Source organism: Carcharhinus amblyrhynchos, chromosome 4 (genome assembly GCF_965287045.1).
Source record: "Carcharhinus amblyrhynchos chromosome 4, sCarAmb.v2.hapA, whole genome shotgun sequence".
Classification (NCBI taxonomy): Eukaryota; Metazoa; Chordata; class Chondrichthyes; order Carcharhiniformes; family Carcharhinidae; genus Carcharhinus; species Carcharhinus amblyrhynchos.
In genome coordinates this window covers 60,524,114-60,547,299 of record NC_137327.1, presented here as the reverse complement: position 1 = coordinate 60,547,299, position 23,186 = coordinate 60,524,114, and the positions used below count along the sequence as shown (strand labels likewise).

The following is a 23,186-nucleotide window of genomic DNA, read 5'->3' as shown; positions in this document are numbered from 1 at the left end:
GTTGTACTGTTGCAGATGCCCTCTTTAAGGTGAGATGTTAAACTGAAACCTTGTCTACCATCTCAGGTGGACTAAGGCACTGTTTCAAAGAAGAGCAGGACAATTCTCATCTATGTTCTGACCAGGATTTATCTCTCAATAAACATCCTAAAAGCATGAGCTTGTTCCTGATATTTTTGCCCAAAACTGTGATTCTGAGTGAGAATGGATTCAGCATAGGTATAATGCATCAATATAATGCTTCTCTTTGGTTTCTAGCAGTGTCTACATTGCTTTTTTAAAAATATTTTTAAAGATCATCATGAACAGAAGGTGATTATGCTTGTTAGAGATTAATCATCTCAGTCCCAGGCCATTGTTGAAGGAGTTCTTTAGCAGTTTTCTAGCCCTAACCATCTTCAACTGCTTTATCAATGATCTTCCCTCCAATATTAGAGCAGAAGTGGAATCGTACAATATTAAATCGCATTCGTAACTGCTGAGATAATGAGGCCATCTTTGTCCATATGCAGTGAGACCTGGATAGCATTTAGGCTTCAGGACAGTCTTCAGCAGCATGTAAATTTGCACCATACAAGTACCAGGCAATGCTCATCTCCAACAAGAACAAATCTAACCGTCACTCCTTGACATTCAAGGCATTAGGGCACTGAAGCTCCCACGATCAACATCCTGGGTGGGGGGTTACCATTGACCAGAATCTGAACTAGACTAGCCACATAAATATTGTGGCTATAAGCATAAGTCAGAGACCATGAATTCTGCAGTGAGTAACTCAACTCCTGACTCCCCAGAGCCTATCCACCATCTAAGTCAGGAGTGTGATGGAACACTCCACTTGCTGGATGAGTGTAGCTCCAACACTCAAGAAGTTCAACACCCTCCAGGACAAAGCAGCCCACTTGATTGGCACCCCAGCCATTGACTTAAATAGTCACTCCCTCCACCACTGTCACACAATGACAATACCATCTAGACTTACGACCTAAAATGACATGGCAACATGTGCACAGGAACACTACCACCAGCAAGCTTCCCTCCAAGCCACATGCCATGCAACTACATTGCTGTTCCTTCATGGTCACTGGGTCAAAATCCTGGAATTTCATTCCTATCAACATTGTGGGCATATGTACACCACATGAATTGCAGCGGTTCAGGTGGCTCACCATCACCTATTCAAGAATAATTATGGATGGGCAACAAATGATAGTCTAACCAGCAATACCCACATCCTGTGAAAAAAATTAATTAAAAAAAAAGAGGTATTATTGGGATAAAATATGTGGTGTAATAACAGATTTTGTCTCTGTGAGAGAGTATATATCGCACACTTTGTTTAGCTTTTTTATGTTCTGTGAGCTTTAAATGACATGCTAAGCTGAGTAAGAAAGAAGGAGTAAAAAAGGAAGAGACTGTAATTACAGAAAAGCATGATGAAATTCACCTAGAAAGATTGAATTCTGAATATAACTGACCTTTGCTTCGTTAATAGTTAAAAACATAATTGCTAATTTCTTGTCCTGAAAAATTAGCCTGTGTTCCCATGACCAATCACCAATGATCCTTGCAAGCATTTTATTGTGTAGATGTCAAATGTGGACTGATTCAAACTTTAATGTGATTCTCCCCCACTGTAGAATCTAGTGACACTTTCGTTTGAGTCTCGCACACAAGATGGCAATTTGCAGGACCTCTGAGGAGAAAACTTCAGTTATAAAACAAACCCCAGTATTAATAAGCACCTTGAGGAGGGTTGGATGGAATATAGGAAACAGAGTTGAGACTCTTCATTTGCAGCACGTATCCTAAGATTGTCTCCCTTCTTTGTTCCAGGTTGTCACCTCTGATGTGCTGCAGACTGCGCGAATACTGATCCTGCACATGGTGAGTCATCAGAGTCCAGCCTTTAGCTGATATGATAACTGTAAGGTGGAGGGTGGGTGCAGATTTCACTGTAATTAGAAGCTGGAAAGAGCAATGAACACCAAATGCACCCTTTCATTTAGATTTCCTCTGCAGATTTCAGTGAAGGTCATTGGCACACTGTTCCATTCTCCAGGATGAACATATTTCTGTCATGCTGAGTTCACTTGGTGCTTCCCACAGTTCTTCCTGTAATTAGTGTGACAGCTCCCTGAGACTGATAGAGCTAGGCTGTCTCTATGAAGCTTTTATAACCTCATCAAGAAAGAAAGAGTTTGCATTTAGTTAGCACTTTTCATAACCTTAGAACACCCCAAAATGTTTTCCAGTCAATTAGATATACTTAAAGTGTCATCAGTGTTGTAATATGGCAGATGTTTCAGTGAATTTGTGCACAGCAAGATCCCACAAAGAGAAATGTAATAGTGAGTCGATAATCTGTTTTTTAGCAACATTGGTTGGAGGATATGACCAAGATAATGGAAGAACTTGCGTGTTCTTATTAAAATAGTGCCATGGGATCTTTTACATTAACTTTAAAGCAAATGTGGGCCTCAATTTAATATACCATGCAAAAAATGTCATCACCTCAGTGCTGGATTTTCAACCTGGGTTTATAATTTAAATCTAATGAGTGGGCCATGAACACAGATCTTTCTAATTTAGCAGTGAGTGCTACCACTAAACCACAGTGACACCCAAGAGAGAATAAAGCATTGATAATAAAAACACTAGGAACAGAATGCCTTGATGGCTTAGTGTAGAAGCTTACTGCCCAGTGTTCCACAGACTGGCTGGTCCCAAACTTAGACCAGAGTCCGCAATCTGTTTTCTGATCTAACCTTAGGCAATGTTAACAGCCACGGGTTCTGAGGAATAAAAATCAGTCTGATCTTCTCTTTGATATCCAGTGCTCTCTACTGGAAGGTGGATGTTGGATGAGGATGGAATCTGATTTTTCTAGAGCAATCCCCATTCCCAGCCCCAACAATCCAAATGCCTGGGGCAGGATTTTCCAGTCGTGCTTGCCCTAAAACCGGAAAATTACACCTGAGGTCAACAGACCTTTTCATGGGTCAGCTCTCCACCTGCTATGATTCCCATGGCAGGTGGAATGGGAAAATTCCCCCCTGATGTCATTAACCACTGGGGAAGCTGGTGCCCTGGACTCTATCATCCAAATTATCTGCATTAGATTAGCTGGTGTAATTGCCTTTTAAACTGGGGACGAGTGGACTAGGTTTCTGACTCATACAGCAAAAGCTGAATTGCTGAACAATAGCTGGAACTGTTTCTGGCTGAGGAGAGATCATCTCATACAGATATAGTTATCCTGTGATGTAAGTCAAGGTCAATGTAATCTAGATTCAATTGATTGAGGGATTGGAGAGGAATCTTCGAGTTTTCTTTCTCTCTAATTCACTTGTATTTTTATCTGCTTTTCTCTTTTCTCACAGACCTCAAGGGTTAGGGTGGCTGAAGAGTTGCCATGGCATTGTTATTTGGACAATATAGACTGGACCTCTTCCTGTCCACTCTCTTTGTGTATTTGCACAGTGATCATCCTTAAAATGTGAGGACAAATTTAGTAAAAGATATTGAATAAACCAGATCAAATTAACTTTGAAGTGATTACATTGAGGCTTATGATGATAAATCACAAATAATGTTTGTGCCACACAAATACCAGACAATGACCATCTCCAACAAGTGCTAAACTATCTCCCCTTGACATTCAGCAGCATTATCATTACCAAATCCCCCAATACCAGCATCCTGGGAATCAACATTGACCAGAAACTGAACTGGATCAGCTAAATAAATACTGTGGCTACGGCAACAGGTCAGAGGCTAATTATTTTGGGTTAAGTAACTCGCCTCTTGATTCTCCAAAGCCTATTCATTCTCTGAAAGGCACAAGGCAGGAAGGTGATGGAATACTGTCTGCTTGCCTGTATGTGTTCAACTCCAACAACATTTAAAAAAATTCAACATCATCCGGGACAAAGCTGCTTCTGGATTGGCACCCCATCCACATCTTAAACATTCACTCACTCAACCATTGGCATACCATGGCTGTAAGGTATACCATTGACATAATACACTGCAATAACTCAGCAAGGTTTCTTTGGCAGCACTCCATGCAACTTCTGCCATCCAGGAGGACAAGGGCAGTAGCTACTTGGGGACACCACCTTGAAGTTGCCCTCCAATTCACACATCATCCTGACTTGGAAACGTTTTGTAGTGCTTTCATATCATATGGAACTCTTTTCTTAATAACACTCTAGACATTCCAACACCAGATGAATTGCAGCAGTTGAAGAAGGGGACTCACCATCACCTTCTCAGGGCAATTAGAGATGAGCCTTAAATACTGTTCAAAGGATCCCCACAGTGCAGAAGGAGGCCCCCGCCTGTACGTGGTCAACTCCAGCAACATTATCCCCCACATTCCCCTGGAGCCCTATCCCCATAATGCACATTTACCTCACTAATTCCTGTAACCGACACATCTTGGGACATTAAGGGACAATTTAGCATGGCTAATCCACCTAACCTACACATCTTTGGGCTGTGGGAGGAAACCACAGCACCCGGGGAAAACCCAAGCAGATTTGGGGAGCATGTGCAAGTTCCACACAGACAGTCACCCAAGGAAGGAATTGAACCTGGGTCCCTGGCACTGTGAGGCAGCTGTGCTAACCACTGTGCCACAGTGCTGCCCAGCAACGTCCACATCTCATGACCAAATAATTAAAGACACATAGAGAGATTCTGGAGGTTATGGCTATATTTTGAAATTATTTGGATTTGTCTTAAGCATAAGAGTGAAAAAAGAACTTGCACTTATAGAAATCTTTCTTGAACTTTGACTGTAAAGCTCTTGAGGACATCCTATTGAAATACATCTGAAGTGTAGTCACTGTTGTAATATCAGAATTGTGGCAGTTAATTTTCACACAGCAAGATCCTACAGTCACGTGATAATGAGCTGATAACATGTTTTATTGATGCTGTCTGAGGGATGAGTATTGGCCAGGAAATTAGGAAAATTCCATACTCTTTGAAATAGTGCTATGGGATTTTTAATGTCCACCTTAAAGGGCAGCCAGGGTTTTAGCTTAATATCTCATCTGGAATGTGGCACTGCATTGGAGTGTCAGCTTAATTATGCGTTCAAGTGGAACTTGAAGCTATGGCCAGAATCCACAATCTTCTGCCTCAGAGGCAAGAATGATACCCACTGAGCCGTGCATGAGACCTCAGGACTGCTCTTAATCCTGCCTCCTGGTCAATAAATTACAACATAGATAAAAATATGAAATGGATCTTTCCCTGTAGACCAACCCAAGCATTCAACCACAGAATGCGTTGCCTTGGGTTATGTTGATCTGTTCTATGCTGTGTCAGCTGATCTTGATGTAGAGGTGCCAGCGTTGGACTGGGGTAAAAACAGAAAGAAGTCTCTTAACACCAGCTTAAAGTCCAACAGGTTTATTTGTAGCAAATGCCACAAGCTTTCGGAACAGGCTGTCCCTTCATCAGATGGGTGGGAGAATGCCCACCCATCTGACGAAGGGACAGCCTGTTCCAAAAGCTTATGGCGTTTGCTACAAATAAACCTGCTGGACTTTAAGCTGGTGTTGTGAGACTCCTTTCAGCTGATCTTGACCAGATCGGGTGTCGTTGGGTGAATTAGGGTTGACATAAGCAGCTCTGGCTGAGTTATGTCAGCTGAGCTGTATTGATACGAAATTCCAGGAGCAAAAGGGAGAATTTATGAAAAATTAATTTTGAACAGACTGAAAATAAGAGAAACATTGGCATATAAAAACTGGGAAACTGAAATGCCAGTATTATACTGTCAGCAGGCAATCTGGCTATCTGGGTCAGAGAAAATGACTGCAGTGAAACCAAAGTGTATCCAGCAATGTAAAGACAGCAAATCACAGTCAGCTGAGACTCGGGCTAACCAATTATACTAATTTATTTTCTGGATGTATCTGAAGTAATTGTAGAAATTAATATCCTTGGTATTATATGTCTCAACTTCAGGAACAGCTTTCACAGGAGGCTTATAGCAGGGAGGAAATTGTAAATTGGAAAATAAATCATCTTAACAGGAAGCAAAAAGAAGCCATCTATATATAAATATATTTTATTCTCCACATTCCACCCTAATATTCCTAAATCTGATTCCAAGGGCAGAAAACCATGCTTTGAATTTGATATTGGTCAAAGCAATAAATGAAAAAAAAAACTGTAGTTCCCAGTGATTCAGAGCAAAGGGCAAGAGTCACAGTTCCAAACTATTAAAAGTACTTCTTCAGGACAATTTGAATAAATTGGTGAAAACCCATGAATCATTAAAGAAATGCTAAGATGTCATGATCCCAAACCAGTTTGAGTCAGCACACATGGAATTTGCATCCACTTAATTTACTGCACCTACCATGCCTGGTATCTCTTCTGAGAGTTCTATGAGGTTTGTCAATTACAGTCAGCCATTTTGAATACTCACTACGTACCTCTTTTATCCTTACCACATTTACTATGGTGCTGCTTAGAGGACTCATTATTAAGATCAGAACATATGGCATCACAGCACCAGTAGCAGAAAGGATATCAAATTGGCTATGAAACAGTAAACATAAGAGTGGGAGTAAAATGTAGTTACTTGGACTAGCACAAAGTGGGAAATGGTATTGCAGAAGGACTAGAGCTTGGACCGTTGGTGTTCACTATTTACACACACAATTTGTCTTCAGGAATTGAAAGTCCAGTTCCTAAATTTGCTGTGTATTAATATTGCACAGGAATATGACAAATACAGGAAGACATTAATGAACTTGCAACAAAGGCATTTACATAGAAACATAGAAGATAGGAGCAGGAGGAGGCCGTTTGGCTTGTTGAGCCTGCTCCGGCATTCATCACGATCATGGCTGATCATCCAACGCAATAGGCTAATCCTGCTTTTTCACCATAACCTTTGATCCCATTCGCCCCAAGTGTTATATCTAGCTGCCTCTTGAATACATTCAATGTTTCGGCATCAACTGCTTCCTGAATTCCACAGGCTCACCACTCTGCGCGAAGAAATGTCTTCTCACCTCTGTCCTAAATGGTCTACCCAGAATCCTCAGACTGTTACCCCTGGTTCTGGACTCCCCCACCAACGGGAACATCCTCCCTGCATTTACCCTGTCTAGTCCTGTTAGAATTTTATAAGTCTCTATGAGATTCAACCCCCCTCCACCTCATTCATCTGAATGCCAGCAAAAAATTTAATTGGCAAATGAACTTCTAAACAGGTATGTGTGATTCAGTGCAACTTGAGGAAGATTAAGGAAGCTGCTTGGAAAGTAAATGTCTACATAGAGTAGGAGAGCAGAGGTCTCAATGTGCTGATGCACAAATCACTTGCCAGTGCAAGTTAGTTAGGCCATAAAACAGCAAACAAAACATTAACATTTATACCTAGATGATAGAATTGAAAAGCAGGGAAAATTGTAATAAACTTTGGTTTGAGGCACTTGAAGTACTGCAAACAGTGAGGCCCAACAATCTTCAGCTGTTTTATCAATAATCTTCCCTTCATCATAAGGTCAGAAGCGGGGGTGTTCACAAGTGATTGCTTAATGTTGAGCACCATTTTCCCCTCCTCAGATATTGAACCAAATGTGTCATGACTTGGACAATATCCAGGCTTGGGCTAGCAAGTGGCAAGTAACATTTGTGCACACAAGTGCCAGGTAATGACCATCTCCAACAAGACGGAATCTCACCATCTCCCTTTGACATTCAATGGCATTCCCATCACTGAATTCCCACTGTCATCATCCTGGCGATTACCATTAACCAGAAACTGAATGGACTGGCTTTCTGAATACTGAGGCAATAAGAACCGGTCAGGGATGGAATTTCTGCAGAGAGTAACTCACTTCCTAACTTCAGAAAGGCACAAAAGCCAGGAATCTGATGGAATACTCTCCACCTGCTTGGATGAGCTCAGTTCTGACAACAGCTAGGAAGCTCAATACCATCCAGGACAAAATAGCTTGTTTCATTGGCACCCCTTTTCTCATCTTTAAATATTCACTTCCTCCACTTCTGACGCACAGTGTATCCCATCTTAAAGATGCATTGCAACAACTTACAGAGCTCCTTCCAAATCTGCAACCCACACCACCTAGTAGGTCAAGTGCAAAAGTCATTCCCCATCCTGATTTGGAAATGTATGCTGTACCTTCACTTATCAGTGGGACAAAATGCTTGAATTCCCTTCTTAACACCCTTACGGTTTGTGACGACACCACACAAACTGCACAGCTTCAAAAAGGCAGCTCACGATCACCTTAAGAGCAATTAGGGGTAGGCAATAAATGCTAAACTAGCCAGCAACATTTATATCCCATGAATAAATTTAAACAGAGTCCTTTGCTCCATAATATGAAAAGAATATGGAGACACTGCTGAAGGTATGAAACAAGATAAACAGAAAGATGCCACAATAGTTCGGGCTATTTTTTTCTCAAAAAAGTGATCTGATGGAGATTTTTAGATTATGAAAGGGTTTGATGGCATAGACATAATAAGGATATTTCCACTGACAGGGCACATCAGAACGAGGCTCTATGAAAATAAGACACTAATAACTCCCAATAGGGAATTCAGGAGAAATTGTTTTACACAGAGAGAGGTTTCAATGTTGAACTCACTTCAACAGAGAGCTGAACCTTTAGGGGGGAGCCAGATAAACAAATGAAGTGGAAAGGAATATAAGGAGGTGTTGGGGATGCAGGGAGATGAGTATAAATACTGAAATGGACAGTTCAGCTGAATGGCCTGTTCCTGAGTTGGAAATATTGTATAATTCTGTGTAATGCAATTTATAGTAACTTCATCCTTAATCAGAAATATCAAGATTAAGCTAAATGGCCTGTAATTATCAAATTTAGCTCCTTGCGTGTGCCAGCACACATCCATTGTTGTTGACCTCAGTCCCTCTGGAGAAAGGAGGTGAAAGAAATCTGTCCGGATTCCATTGATGCCCTGCCCGCAGACTGCATGGTCAAAGGCTAAGGCAAGATTGTGGTCACTTGAGATGACCTCTGGTGTCAACTAGCCTGCTGACTGCAAAAGCGGAAAGAGATAAAACTTCCAGACAGCAGATGATTTTATATTTCGAATTAGAACAAAAGATTAACATAGGATAAATGATTAGCTGATTCAAGCGTAGGTCTCTATTTTACGATACGCAAGACAATCATCATGCAAAGGAGGGACAGAGAGAGCAAGCCTGAGAGAGAACAGTGTCAGAAATCTGCATTTAAAAGTGATGACAAGGAGACAGATTTAGTCTGAGAAAGAACAATGCTGGAGATCAACAGTTTAAAGTGGCAATAGGGAGACAGAAAGAGACAGGTTGAGTGAGTTTGCAAAGAAGAAAAACAATCAGTGACCTTAAAGGAAAATAAGTACATGGTTAGTTGGAAAGTATTTTTCTTCTTTTTCTCTCTTTAGGGTATTTATTTAAACTAGGAGTGGGAAATTTAAAATTTCAATTAGGGTAAGTACAACAGTAAGTGAATTGACAGGAGTATTAGCACTGAGCCGGTCCAGAGGCATTAATTAAAATTAGTAGTTTAAACAAGATATACGCTGGATGCTTAAAAAGAAAATTGAGATTAATTAGATTACTATGGGCAGCTGAGATCTGTTGCTTGCAATTCCTGCATCACATGGGAACTTAAGGACACTTCTGTGTGCAGTTTTGGTCGCCGTACTTACGCAAGGATATTTTGGCCTTGGAGGGAGTGCAGAGGAGGTTTACTAGGCTGATACCAGAGTTGAGGGGGTTGAGCTATGAGGAGAGGCTGAATAAACTAGGCTTGTACTCGTTAGAGTTTAGAAGAATGAGGGGAGATCTCATTGAGATGTATAAGATGATGAATGGGATGGATAGGATAGAGGTGGAGAGGCTCTTCCAGCTCAGAAAGGACAGTAGGACTAGGGGGCACAGCCTCAAGATAAAGGGGGGGCGGTTTAGAATGGAGTTGAGGAGGAACTTCTTCACTCAAAGGGTGGTGAATCTCTGGAATTCTCTGCCCGTTGAAGTGGTGGAGGCTGCCTCGCTAAATATTTTTAAGACGCGGGTTGATGGGTTTTTGATAAGCAAGGGGATTAAGGGTTATGGGGAGAGGGCGGGAATGTGGAACTGAGCCACGACAGATCAGCCATGATCTTATTGAATGGCGGGGCAGGCTCGAAGGGCTGGATGGCCTACTCCTGTTCCTATTTCTTATGTTCTTATGTTCATACCACTTGGGGGAACGATGTGTTTAGGAAATATCTCCAGCTGCAAAGCTTCTCCACTTTCCCACTGTTGAGCCTAAGGGCCTGTTTCCATGCTGTTTATCTCTGTGACTATCCTTGACTATATCTGTCAATTCCAAGTGTCAGACAGTGCAGAGATCGCAGTTCAGCTTCAGAAAATTGAAGGATCAAACTTCACCAGAATGGAGATGTAATCCAGGCTGAGGCTTAAGTAGTAATAAGGGAGCACTGTCCAGGGTGTCTGTAGTCAAATGTAGGCCAGAGCAGATTTTCTTCCCTAAAGAATATTAGTGAACCAGATGGGTTTTTATGGCAATCAACAATGGTTTTGTAGTCATCATTAGACTTTTAATTCCAGATTTTTATAATTCAGATTTCACCATCGTATAACTCAGATCTCTGGATTACTAGTCCAGTGACACTACTACGCCACTGGCTCCCCACAGATGTTACATTTGCTGATCTAAAAACAATGATTACAGTTCAGATATACTTCATTGTTTATGAAATGCACTGGGACATCCTGTGGATGTGAAAACTCCTATATAAATTGAAGTTTGTTGATTCTTCCTTTGTGAGAACTATTGAGATTATAAACCACCCCTATCAGTGATGTGGGAAAGTATCAGAACTATACACTAATGACTTGGATCATTTCAGATTTATTCTTCCATCAGTTGAGTTGTAATTAGTCCTGCATTGTGTGCTTTTATATTCTGTGGAATAATATTGCTGAAGAATTATAGTTGATACTGTTGCAGGTAGCCACCCAGTATTGAAAATTATCTGCCTGCTTTCTTTATCATATTTTAAATTAGATGTTGCAACACTCTCCCAAGTGGCCTGTGATTGTGCTGTCAATTTCAACCATGAAATATAAGGTTAAATGTTGTATGATTCTACATGCAACCAGTCTGTATGAAAAAATCTGATATGCATTGATATCTTTTGGCTGTATGCAAGGTTTAGGGTTGCTGCCTCCATTTGGACATATTCCTGGAAGTTTTGGCACGTGGTCTCCTGCTTCCCAATTCTCCACCCAGTCAAACAATCTTTTTTCTCCAGCTTCAAAAATGTTGTAACAAGTAAATGTAAATGTTCAAAGAAAACAAAAGAGGTGCAACTTCTTTAATGCCCCTTAGATTTTTTGTTCTCCTGGGATGCTCACAGCACCGTTCTGGAAATTAATCTTTAATTCCTGAAAACTCAGCAACAATCCTGGAGACTTGCCACCCTCACTGAGATTCAGACACAACATGAGACTTCAAAAAGTACCCTGTAAAATAAATGATTAGCTGGTTGACGATACCAGCCATAGTCTAGTACAATAAGTACATTGAACAAAATACATTCAACTTTGATGCAGCCTTGTTTTTGTATGTTCCTCGTAGGTCTGTTCTTCACTGTACATTGCAAAGTTGTTCAAATACCTGCAGATTTATTGAGTAATTTTGGATTTATACTGCTGACTTTGCGTAATTTTGGACTTATAATGCTGACTTCTGTGTTAGCCATGGTTTGTGAGTAGCTCTGTTACCTTTGAGTCTGAAGGATGTGAGTTCAAGTCTCACTCTGGACCCTCTAGCCCATTATGTAGGTTGACACTTGAGCTCAGTACTGATGAAATGTTGCATTGTTGGAGGTGCCACCTTTTTATGAGACATTAAATGAAGGCCCTGTCTGCTCTCTCTGATGAATATAAAAGATCTCATGACACTCTCCCCAGTGTCTTGGTGAATGTTTGTCCTTCAACTTTAATAGATAATAATTAAATCACTTTAATGTGATTTGCTCTCCATCTCCACTTGACTATTATACATTATCAAGGAATGGTGACAGTGTTCAATACATATGAGGAAGGTTTGTACACACATCTAAGTTATAATTTAATGTACCTCTTGAAAATTAGGCTTTTGCTCTAGTGCCTAGATTGGAATTCAGCCAGACTAATAAATGAAAGCTTTCGCTCTGCTAACTGCAGAGATCAGATTAGAAATGGGTCTGGGGTCTTCTCAATTTGTTTTAGTAAGTAATTTACACCTTATTGTTTTGCACCATTTAACAATCTTATTAAACAAGCTGCGGGAATGCTTTGTTTAGGAGGTATTACACTGAAAGTTTCTGATGAATCTGAGCTGTGAGTGCTTGGTGCTGATCTGCGAGCTAACAGTAGAAAGTGTTCTATTTCTCAATGCTGACAAACCTCACAAAGGATAAAATTCAAATTTTTTAAAAAAGTTAAAGCCCCCTTTTGTTCGCCTCACTTTCTCTAACAATATATTTTTATTTTCACCTCTATATTGTACCTGTTTTTATACAGTATAGTCAGTTTCCCCTGATGTTGCACAACGAGAATGAAAACCAATGGGGTAATCTTACTAAAAAATTCAAAGTTCAAAATGAGCTTGGAAGTCCAACCGTCAGATCTTACACATTCAGTGCTTGAAAAAATCCTGAAATCCATTTCTCACCAGCAGGAAATCTGGGTGGGGCTAAAATCACCAGAAAGTCAGCTGATAGCAGCAAAGGGTACAATTGCGCATGTGTAGGTCTCTGTGCTGTGAGCAGCAGAGACTTGTCACACAGCCTTTGCTAAATATAGCAGGCCTTCGTGGCCTAAACCCAGTTCCCCCATCCCTCACTACGCATGGCTGTTCGTCTATATCGCCCCCAGCCCCTGGCAAAGCCCATGGCCTGCATGCATATACCCTGCACGCGCCCCCCATGCACACCCCCGTGCACGCGCACACACCCCGCACGCATACACCCCGCCTGCCACCCCCACACATGCCCTGCCACACACATGCCTTGCCCCACACACACCCTCCCCGCACATACACACACCCCGCCACACCCACACACGCACACACTGACACACACACTCCACCCCACACACAACCCGCCACACACACACACCCCCACAACCCCCCCACACACACACACACATACACCCCACCCCCCGAAACACACACACGCACGCATGACCTGCCCCACACACACACGCCTGCCACATGCGCGCACACACACACCCTCACCACACACCCTCACCGCACACCCCCGTCACACACACACACACACACAACCCCACCACACACACCCCCCGCTGCCACACACACACGCGCACGCGCGCCCCTGCCCCACACATGCGCACGCCCCTGTGCTCCCCTGCCACACACACACCAAAATTTGGCATAGTGTTCAGCAGTTCTCCACCAATTGCCACAGCCCTCTTGGCACTGTTTAGTGCCCAGCTGGCATGACTAGTGGTCCCCCCCCACTGATCACTGCTGCAGAGTGGCAGTGGTTCCCCCTCACTCAGTTCTCTCCCCCCAACTCCCAGATCACTACTGCAGAGTGTGCAGTAGTCCAAACCACCAAATGGCCTGCCTCTGGTCTGGCTCCGCCCCTCTCAGGCCCCATCCTCTTGACACTGCCCAATGCCTGGTGGGCACTACCAGCATGCTAGGCTGGCTTGCCAGAGGGGCAACTGCCCTTCCCCTCGGGAGGTCTCAGTAGCCTGTGGCTCTAGCGGCAAGGCCATCAGATCTGGTTCCTGTTGATGGGAAACATATGTGATCCTCACCGGGGAGAAGCTTCTGTGGCGAAGTCACAGGCAAGTGAGCCAGAGGATAACGTCCCGGACTCACTAATTACATTCAAAACTGTGCTGAAATACTTTTAAATGAGATAATCAAGCTTGTGCCCGATATCCGGTGCCAGTAAGACCGCAAGAGACGAGGATCAGACACGAACCTGATTTCTCAGCTCCCTCTCGGCGGGGCAAATTGATAAGATGCGTGTGTTTATATGTGCATCTGTGTTTGTGTCTGTGTGTGAAGGAATCCTGTGTGTCTGTGTGTGATGAAACCCTGTGTGTGCGTGTGTCTGTGTGTGATCATGTGTGTATGTTTGTGAGATGAGATCGTGTGTGTGTGAGTGCGTTGAAATCCTGAGTGTGTAGTGAGATTATGTGCATGTGTGTGTGAGGTGAGAGTATGCGTGCAAAAGGTGTGTGTGTGTGTGTGTGTGTGTCCAATAAGAGAATCCCATATTCCAGCACGCTTTTCATTTGAGCCAAAACAGCAGCCACAATCTTCCATTAAAGGTGACAAAAAGGAAAACCTAAGTACGTATATAAAAATCAGAGAACTTTTAAATTTTGGTAAACGTATGCATATAAGAAATAGAAAAGTCTTCTGTAAGTTAGGTTTTTGTATGTGTATACCTATTGTGTGAAAACAATTTTTTGTGGCCTGGCTGTTCATGCAGTAGCTCATTCCTTAAATGTATCCTTAGGTTGTGGGCTCCCAGCAATGAATGTTAAAGTCAAAAAGAAAGACCTTACTTTTACATAACCCCTTTCAGGACATCTCAAATTCATCTACAGTTATTGAACTATTTTTGAAATATAGGAACTTTTGTAATACAGGAACAAGGCAACCAATTTATGCATAATAAGTTTCCACAAACAACAGATGTGATAATGACCCGATAATCTTATAATTGATGCTGATTGAAGACTACCTATTGGACAAGAAAATTGAATCGATTCTTAAGAGAAATAAATTTGTAGTTCCATTTGTATATAGATGATTGGAGCTGATTAGATTGCTATACAGAGAGCCATTATATTCTTAATGGGCTGAATGGGCCTCCTGTGCCACAATTCGACTCTTACGAATGTCTATCTGAGAGGATAGATGGGGCCTTGGTCTAATGCCTCATTCCAAAAGAGGGCATCTCAGATATGGCACTGGAGTGTCAGTCTAGATTAATACTTCTGGGGTTAACAAGCTTCATCTTCTGGGGTTAACAAACTATTCACCTTTGGGAAACGTCACATTTTGTATACACCTTCCAGTAGTGGAGCAATTAGCATTTGGAATCAGGCTGATGTTTTTACTTCAAATGCAATATGGCCATGCGACCAAAATCCGTTTCTGCATGCGCACACTGGCCTGTTCATGCAGGATCCCACACATCACTTATTCAGCAGGTTGCTCAAAAAAATTCAGCTCACAAGCATTTTATGATACTTGGAGAAATTGTTACAATATTTTAGGAGGAGTGATAGGGACAATCCAGAATCTTCAACTCACTTTAATGATTTCTGTCCTCTTGCAATTTATAAACACTGAACATATGTTACTAAATATCCAGTGATCTGAAAGATTCAGTCAAGACAGGAACGAAAACTGTTGCAATGTTGTATTGAGCTCACTAATTCCAGTGATTTAGTAAAGTGGAAGAATCCTGCCATAAAATGTCTGCATATTCTGTCACACTCTCAGATCTCTTCAGTTTAAGAAGGATTAAGAATTAGTTTAAGAATTAGTTACATTGCAGAGCTAAGTGTGATTTTGCTCAATACTGACAGCCACTTTATTTTGATAGTGCACAGTTCTTAAAAGTAAATAAGCTGGGTTCATGTTACATGTTGCCCGTTGTAAACATGGTCACTGAGTATGTGCCCTGCTGCATGTTAGACGGCAGCCTTGCATACAGCTGAGCAGTGGAAGCATAGGCAGCAAGTGCACCACTTTCCCTCTCTCTGCTTCCAAATGCTGAGACCAATTGGAGTACCCTCCTACTGTCATGAACTAGATGTGAATAGAAACTGAGGTGTGCCCTGATCTGTATGATCCAGTGTCATAACACATGGTATACTTAACTACTGGGATACTGGAAAAAAGTCAAGAAATATAGCTTACTAATAAGTATCTTCTCATTCATTTGTTTGTTGCCTTGCTCCTTTTGGACAGACCTTTAAAACATTTCGATAAATCCATTCGAGGGACCAATATTTCACATTGCCCACTATGCAGTAAATATTGAGTGCCTGTCTCATTAAAGCTGAGCGATGGGTGTTTCTGTTTGGCAGTTACCCATTTTAATAAAGTGACTCTGTAAAATGTACGCCTTGTGAAAGTCAGCAAACTCCAAACTACTGCATCAACAGCTCTAGTCAGTTATTGGCTCAGTTAATCAGAAGCAGCCCAATCACTCAGCGCGATGAGTGCTCAATGTTCCAATGACCATCAGAATCAGCATTTTTCTTTTCATCACTGTGGAATCGTTTAGCTCTGAAAGCTCATTAAATTCAGTTAAATCAAATTCTGCCGGTAGCTAAGTGGATAAAGACACCATACAGAGACGTGACCATAAGAAAGAATGTTCTTTTATATCAAGCCTTTAACAATCTCAGGGCATCCCAAAACAAATAATCAAACAACCTTTGAAGTGTTGTCATTTTTGTAATGTAGGGCGATGTGACGTCCATTTTGTGCTCTGCAATCTTCCACAAACTGCAATGAAATAAATAAAACTGTTTGTGATATTGGTTGAGAGATAAATGTTGCCTGGACATCAATAAAATTCCCTTTTTTAAATAGTGCCATGGAATTTTTTGAATGACTATCTTAATGGATAGGGCTTCAGTCTAACTTTGTACCTGAATGCTACACAGCCGACAATGCAGCACTCCCTTAGTACATCACTGAGGTATCAGCCTAGCTTTTGTGTTCCAGTTTTTGCAGTGGGATTTGCATCTGTGACCTGACTCAGATATGGAAATGCTAAGCTGATTCCATACAGCACGGAAGGTTCTAAATTCAGCCTCTACTGAACTAGCTGCCCTTAGGGACAGAGGTATCACAATTGATTTCACTACCCCTGTCCTGAGGGATGGGGAAGTCAACCAGAATTCCTAATCCTGATTATTATCCTGCAATGACTGGTGAAAAATCAGCCTCTAGTGCACCCTTTCCAGCTTCCAAGCTCATCCTTGTCCCTGCCTTATCCCAGACTGTTCCTGCCCATTTCCTTGGCCTCTGTTCCTGCCCTTCATCTGTGCCCCTGACTCTGCCCTTATCACTGACATCACCCTGCTCCGACACTACCTTTTGGCCCTACATTTGTCCCCGGCTCTACCCTCACCCATACCTCTGCCCCTCTAAGTCCTTGTTCCTGCATGACATCTGCCAATGTCAATGCTCCTACTCTGACCACTGTCCTTTGTTTCTGTCCCATTTATGTCCGTGCTTCTGCCCTACTCCTACCCTTGTTTTGCTCCTGGATCCTAATCATGCCCTATTCCTATTACTGTCTCTGAGTCACAAATGAAGACTGACCACTTAGATAAGAATTAGAGTTCTTGCATCTGTGGAGATTGTGCCCACTGTCAGTGCTTTCCAGATGATTATAATATATAAATGCTAAGAAAACATATTTTCTTCTCTGTTGTCATGTGTAGGGCCGAGATTTTCCCTTTGATGACTGTGGCCGTTCATTTACTTGCCTGCCAATGGAAAACCCCAACAGCAAAGCAGACGCACTTGTTTGTAATATTGATGTTCTGCTGCACATCATGACGTACAAGGTCAGTTATTCATGAGTGATCTCAGGTAGAAATGGGGAAAAATCAGGTCATGCTTTTTGGACCTAAGAAAGATTGGCTGCAGTTTTTTTTCTAATTGTTGAAAGGTTAGTGTTATTGATGTTCATGGGAGATTGTCAATAGCTCTTGTGGGCCTCGTAGAATACAAGCTCCCCTATTAGGTAAGTGGAGCCTTGCCCATTAGGCAAGTGGAGGCTTGCCCAATAGGGAAAGAGCAACAGGGTTGTTTAAAACCAGCTGGCCCCACTCAGGCCAGCAGTCGAAAGACTTTGGGGCTGACCTATGCTCTGTAGCTGTTGAGCAACACACTGAGCATGTTATAAAGTATGATGGTGACAGAAAATTGGTCTTGATAAGATTATTACAGTTAGGAACTGTGAAAGAGCAAAGAGATCATGAGGCCCTTGTACAGAATTTACTGAAGACTAGTAGACAAATGCAAAAAATAATTTAAGACGGCTAATGGAACTTTGGCCTTCATCTCGAGGTAAAGGAATTGACTACATCTTGCCTTTATAGAGTACCTAGAACATATTCTAGGGCGTGTCAATATCAAAAAATGTATTGGGTGTTTTGAAAAACGTTAAGGTAGACAAGTCTCCAAGACCTGATGGATTCTATCCCAGAATACTGAGGGAGGTGAGGGAAGAAATTGCTGGGCTTGTATGAAATCTTCATATTTTCTTTAGTCATGGAAGAAGTCCCAGAGGATTGGAGAATAGCCATTGTTGTTCCTTTGTTTAAGAAGGGCACTAGGGATAATCCAGGAAATTACAAACCGGTCAGTGGTAGGGAAATTATCGGAGAAGATTTTTAGGGACAGGATTTACTCACATTTGGAAAAATATGTACTTCTTAGCGTTAGGTAGCATGGCTTTGGAGGTAGTCATGTCTCTCAAAGTTGACTAAGTTTTTCTGAGCAAGTGGCAAAGATGATGGATGAGGGCAAGGTGGTGGATGCTGTCTACATGAACTTCAGCAAGGCCTTTGACAAGGTCCCTCATGGCAGGCTGATACAGAAGGTGAAGACACATGGGATGTGTGGTGAGCTGGTAAGATAAATACAGAACTGGCTTTGTCATAAAAAGAGTAGCGGTGGAAGGTTGTTTTCCTGACTGGAGATCTGTGACCAGTGGTGGACCACAGGGATCGGTGCTGGGACCCTGTTGTTTGCAACATATATAAATGATTTGGAGAAGAATGTAAGTGATCTAATTAGTAAGTTTGCAGACAACACAAAGATTGGAAGAGCTGCGGATAGTGAGGAGGATTTCCAGAGCATACAGCAGGATATAGATAGACTGAAAACTTGGGCAGAGAAATGGCAGATGGAATTTAATCCGGACAAATATGAAGTGAAGCATTTGGAAGATCTAATGCAGGAGGGAAGTATACAGTAAATGGCAGAACCCTTAGAAGCATTCACATACAGTGTGTTTTGGGTCTACAGGTCCACAGTTCCCTGATATTGGATGAGGTGTTCAGGAAAGCAAGTGGATAAGGTGGTCAGGAAAGCATATGGCATGCTTGTCTTCATCGGTCGTGGCATAGAATATAAAATTGGCAAGTAATGTTACAGCTGTACAGAACTTTAGTTAGGCCACCTTGGAATAATGCGTACAGTTTGGTTGCCATATTACAAAAGGTGTGGAGGCTTTGGAGAGGGTTCAAAAAAGGCTTAACAAGATGTTGCCTGGTTTGGAGGATATTAGCTAGAGATTGGGCAGACTTGGCTTGTTTTCACTTGAATGTCAAAGGCTGAGGGGTGACCTGAAAGAAGTTTACAAAATTATGAGAGGCATGCATGGAATGGATAGTCAGAGTCTTTTTCTTGGGGTAGAAATGTCAATTACTAGAGGACATAGCTTTAAGGTAAGAGGAGGGAAGTTTAAAGGAAATGAGAGAGAAAAGTTTTTTTATATAGGGAGTGGTGAGTGCCTGAAATGTGCTGCCAGATGAGGTGGTAGAAGCAGATACAACCGCAACATTTAAAAGGCATTTTGAAAGACACATGAATAAACAGGGAATAGAGGGATATGGATCACATTAGAGGCAAAGGTCTTTAGTTTAGAAAGGTATCATTTGTTGATGTAGGCTTGGTAGACCGAAGGGCCTGTTCCTATGTTGTATTGTTCTTTGTTCACCTTTGATATAAAACATCCCAAGGGACATGCCTAGACAAAATCTGATCTGGAGCAACATAAACAGAGTCTTAGGTAAATGATAAAAAACTTGGTCAAAGACAAAGATTTTAAAGAGCAACTTAGGGGAGGTGAGGAGGTTAAGAAAGGGAATTTCTAAGCTTTAGGGCCTGGGTATGGCAATACGAGTACTAATTGTGATGCAGTGAAAATTGGAAACGCAGGAAAGGACAAAATTGGAGTGCAGAGATACAGATGGGGGCAGCACAGCATCACAGTGGTTAGCACTGTTACCTCACAGCACTAGGGACTGGGTTTGATTCCAGCCTTGAGTGACTATGTGGCGTTTGCATGTTTTTCCTTTGTCTGTGTGGATTTCCACAGTAAGAAGTCTGAAACACCAGGTTTAAGTCCAACCGATTTATTTGATAGTAAACTCACAAGCTTTCAAGGTTAAACTCTTCGTCAGGTGAATGTTCACCTGACGAAGAGTTTAACCTCGAAAGCTTGTGAGTTTACTATCAAATAAATCGGTTGGACTTAAACCTGGCGTTGTCAGACTTCTTACTGTGTTTACCCCAGTCCAACGCCGGCATCTCCACACCGTGTGTGGGTTTCCTCAGGGTGCTCCAGTCTCCTCCCACAGTCCAAAGATGTGCATGTTAGGTAGATTGGCATTACTAAACTGTCCATTAATGTTCCAAGATGTGTAGTTTAGGCGGAATTAGTGGGGTGAATCTATGGGAATGTGTGGATAGGGCTTGGGTAAGATGCTTTGTCAGAGAGTGGGTGCAGGCTCAGTGGGCCAATTGGCCTCCTCCTTCATTCCATGATTCCATGTTGGACGGTTGTAGGACAGCAGAAGATTACAGACATAGAAAGAGGTAAGGCTGCAGAGAAGGATTTAAAAACAAGGATGAGAATCTTAAATTCATGGTGTTGCTGGATAGCCAATCACTGAGTTCAGGGGTGTTGGAATGGAATATGTCCCACAGGTTTGCTGTTGCATCACAGCTGTTCAGATCATATATAAAGGCACAGGTGTTTGTGAGTAGAATATGGAATCCCGTCACTGATGTATCTTTTCTGTTTTTGACTTTTACAGTTGGGTCCAGGCTGTACACCAGGTGTGTGGGTCTGCAGCACAGATATGATCCTGACTGTCCCCTCATACCCAGGTAATGTACCCCAAAGGTAGTGTGGAAAGGCTACACAAGTAATTGCAGTATTTTGTAGTATAAAGGATCGCAGGGATCTACACTCCACTGGCACACTCACCCAACGTATTCTATGCCTGAGAGCTTAAACAGTACACATTCTTTGCACATTTGATCTGGAGTGTGTCACAGCTCTGTCTTCACATAGTATGCAAGGCTTAGTGAGAATGGAAAGCTGATTAGATTTCCCTTCTCCAACCTAGGAATGCTCAGAACGCCAGTGATTTCAGCTAACCTCAGCAAAAACTAGGACTGGAATGCAGAAGATGTAGATGATCAGCTTGGTCATTTAGTTTTTATAGCGTGCTTTGGAGGATTATGTAAATTAATGGAAGGATTCTCTAGCTAGTTTGACAGTCTGGATAGGCTGCTGTTATGATCCCTAGAGAGACCAAATAACTTTTTGAAAAAAAGGGATTACAACCACATCAAAGGAAATTACCAGAAGACAAGATTTTAAGACTTTTTAAAACTCTAACATTATCAATCAAAATCAAACATAATTCAAACATTAATTAACAAGGAAATTATATTTCAAATGATAACATGCACTTCACTTTAAATATTCAACACAAGATAGATAAGTCTTACAGAACCACAAGCGCCTGCCAATTCCTGTATACATGCCCCATGTACAGCCCTAACATCCTCTAACTCTGCCTCGAGTACATAGGATCTCTCACTTACCCATTTGATAGATTTGGCCCTCAAATTGCTTTTGCTGGCAGCCTTATTCTGTCCAAAGTTCCCTGATATGATCAACGCTGGTGGAACCTCCTTAGCTAGTTTCACAACAACCTTGAAGCACAAAAACCCAAGTGATTCCTTTCTCCTATACTTTTAAGTGGTCTGGTTTCTGGCAAAATGGAAACAATGACAGTAGTCTTGTCCAGTATACAATGCCTGCTCTCCCTGTGTTCACCTTTCTGTCCTTTTCTATTCTATTACACACATAGCTTCTTGTGAAAGATGCCTTCTCTGTTCCACAGAACAATAGAATAGGTTCTGTTCTACACCAAGGTATCTGTCTTCCTGTGTTTTAATAGTAGCTACGAATCTATATCTAATTAACTGTCTATTTATCCTTCTCTTAGCTCCAGAACAACTTAGATCATCAGAGCAATCCTTAGAAGTCTAAGGGCATATTGCTAGATTTATCTTAGTTTCATTTTGAACTTTAACGAACCTTCCCGAAACAAAATACAGGCTTTTCCCCAAAGTACAAGATTCATCACATCATCACTGAATGCTCCTTCTATTTTTGTCCAGCCAAGAGGGATGTTAGTTTGGGACAATGCAAGGGATTAATGGATTCCCACAACCAAGTCAGTGATTTGGGGGTCGTCCACATCCACCAAAATCAAGTGTCCCACTGAATGCCAATCCGAAATTCCAAGCCAGAGCTCCAGTCTCCACTTGCTGGAACTATCTGGGCACGTTTTGCACCCTGCACTTTCTGACTCAGACAAAATGATACCAACAGAGCTAAAGGTTCTTGCCCATCAGTTCAGTGAATGACACAGACAATTATCAAACTAACTGATTGCTATAGCAGAAGGCACTTCTCAGCAATCCTCTGATTTCCTGTGATGGTCATTATGTGGATACCAGTCCAACTATAAAGATTTACCTTTTCAGAAATTTTACAAACTTAAAACAACTGTAAAAAGAAAGATCTTTGCATTTCTTCATAGAATCATTGGAATTTACAGCACGGAAGGAGGCCATTTGGCACACCATGTCCATGCCAGTCGACAAGTAGCCTATTTCCCCAAAAATATACTTCATTCATTAAATTTGTAAAAATATAATACAAAACATTTCAGCTTGAAAATGACAGTAAATGTCATATATTCGGTTCAGCTCCATACAATATGTTCCACTCTTAGATGTTTTCATATTATGGTAATTCTCTTGATCTTTACAAAATGCATTTCATGTCAGACATACGGCCTGAGGGCAAAAACATTTTAATTTGAAAAATTACAGAAAGTGTAATAGAATTCAGTGTTCCTCTATTCATCATGTTCTTCTCTGTGGTGCCTCAGTACAATTTCAATAGTCTTGATATTGGCAAAGTACGTTCTGTGTCAGGGAAACAGCTCAAGGGGTTTTATTTTATTTATTAACATTTATTTAGCCAGGTGAATCAATTGAGAACCT

General features: G+C 41.7%; 1 protein-coding gene across 3 annotated transcripts in view; it reads left to right on the top strand.

Annotated features, from left to right (window-relative positions):
• Positions 1–23,186, top strand: part of fcsk (fucose kinase) — a 376,885-nt gene that overhangs the window by 241,254 nt on the left and 112,445 nt on the right. For all 3 annotated transcript variants that reach the window (XM_080187245.1, XM_080187243.1, XM_080187244.1), the window contains 3 exons: positions 1,837–1,887; positions 17,522–17,647; positions 20,912–20,984. In XM_080187245.1, the coding sequence (XP_080043371.1) occupies positions 1,837–1,887; positions 17,522–17,647; positions 20,912–20,984 (250 nt within the window). The remainder of the gene's footprint in view (positions 1–1,836; positions 1,888–17,521; positions 17,648–20,911; positions 20,985–23,186) is intronic.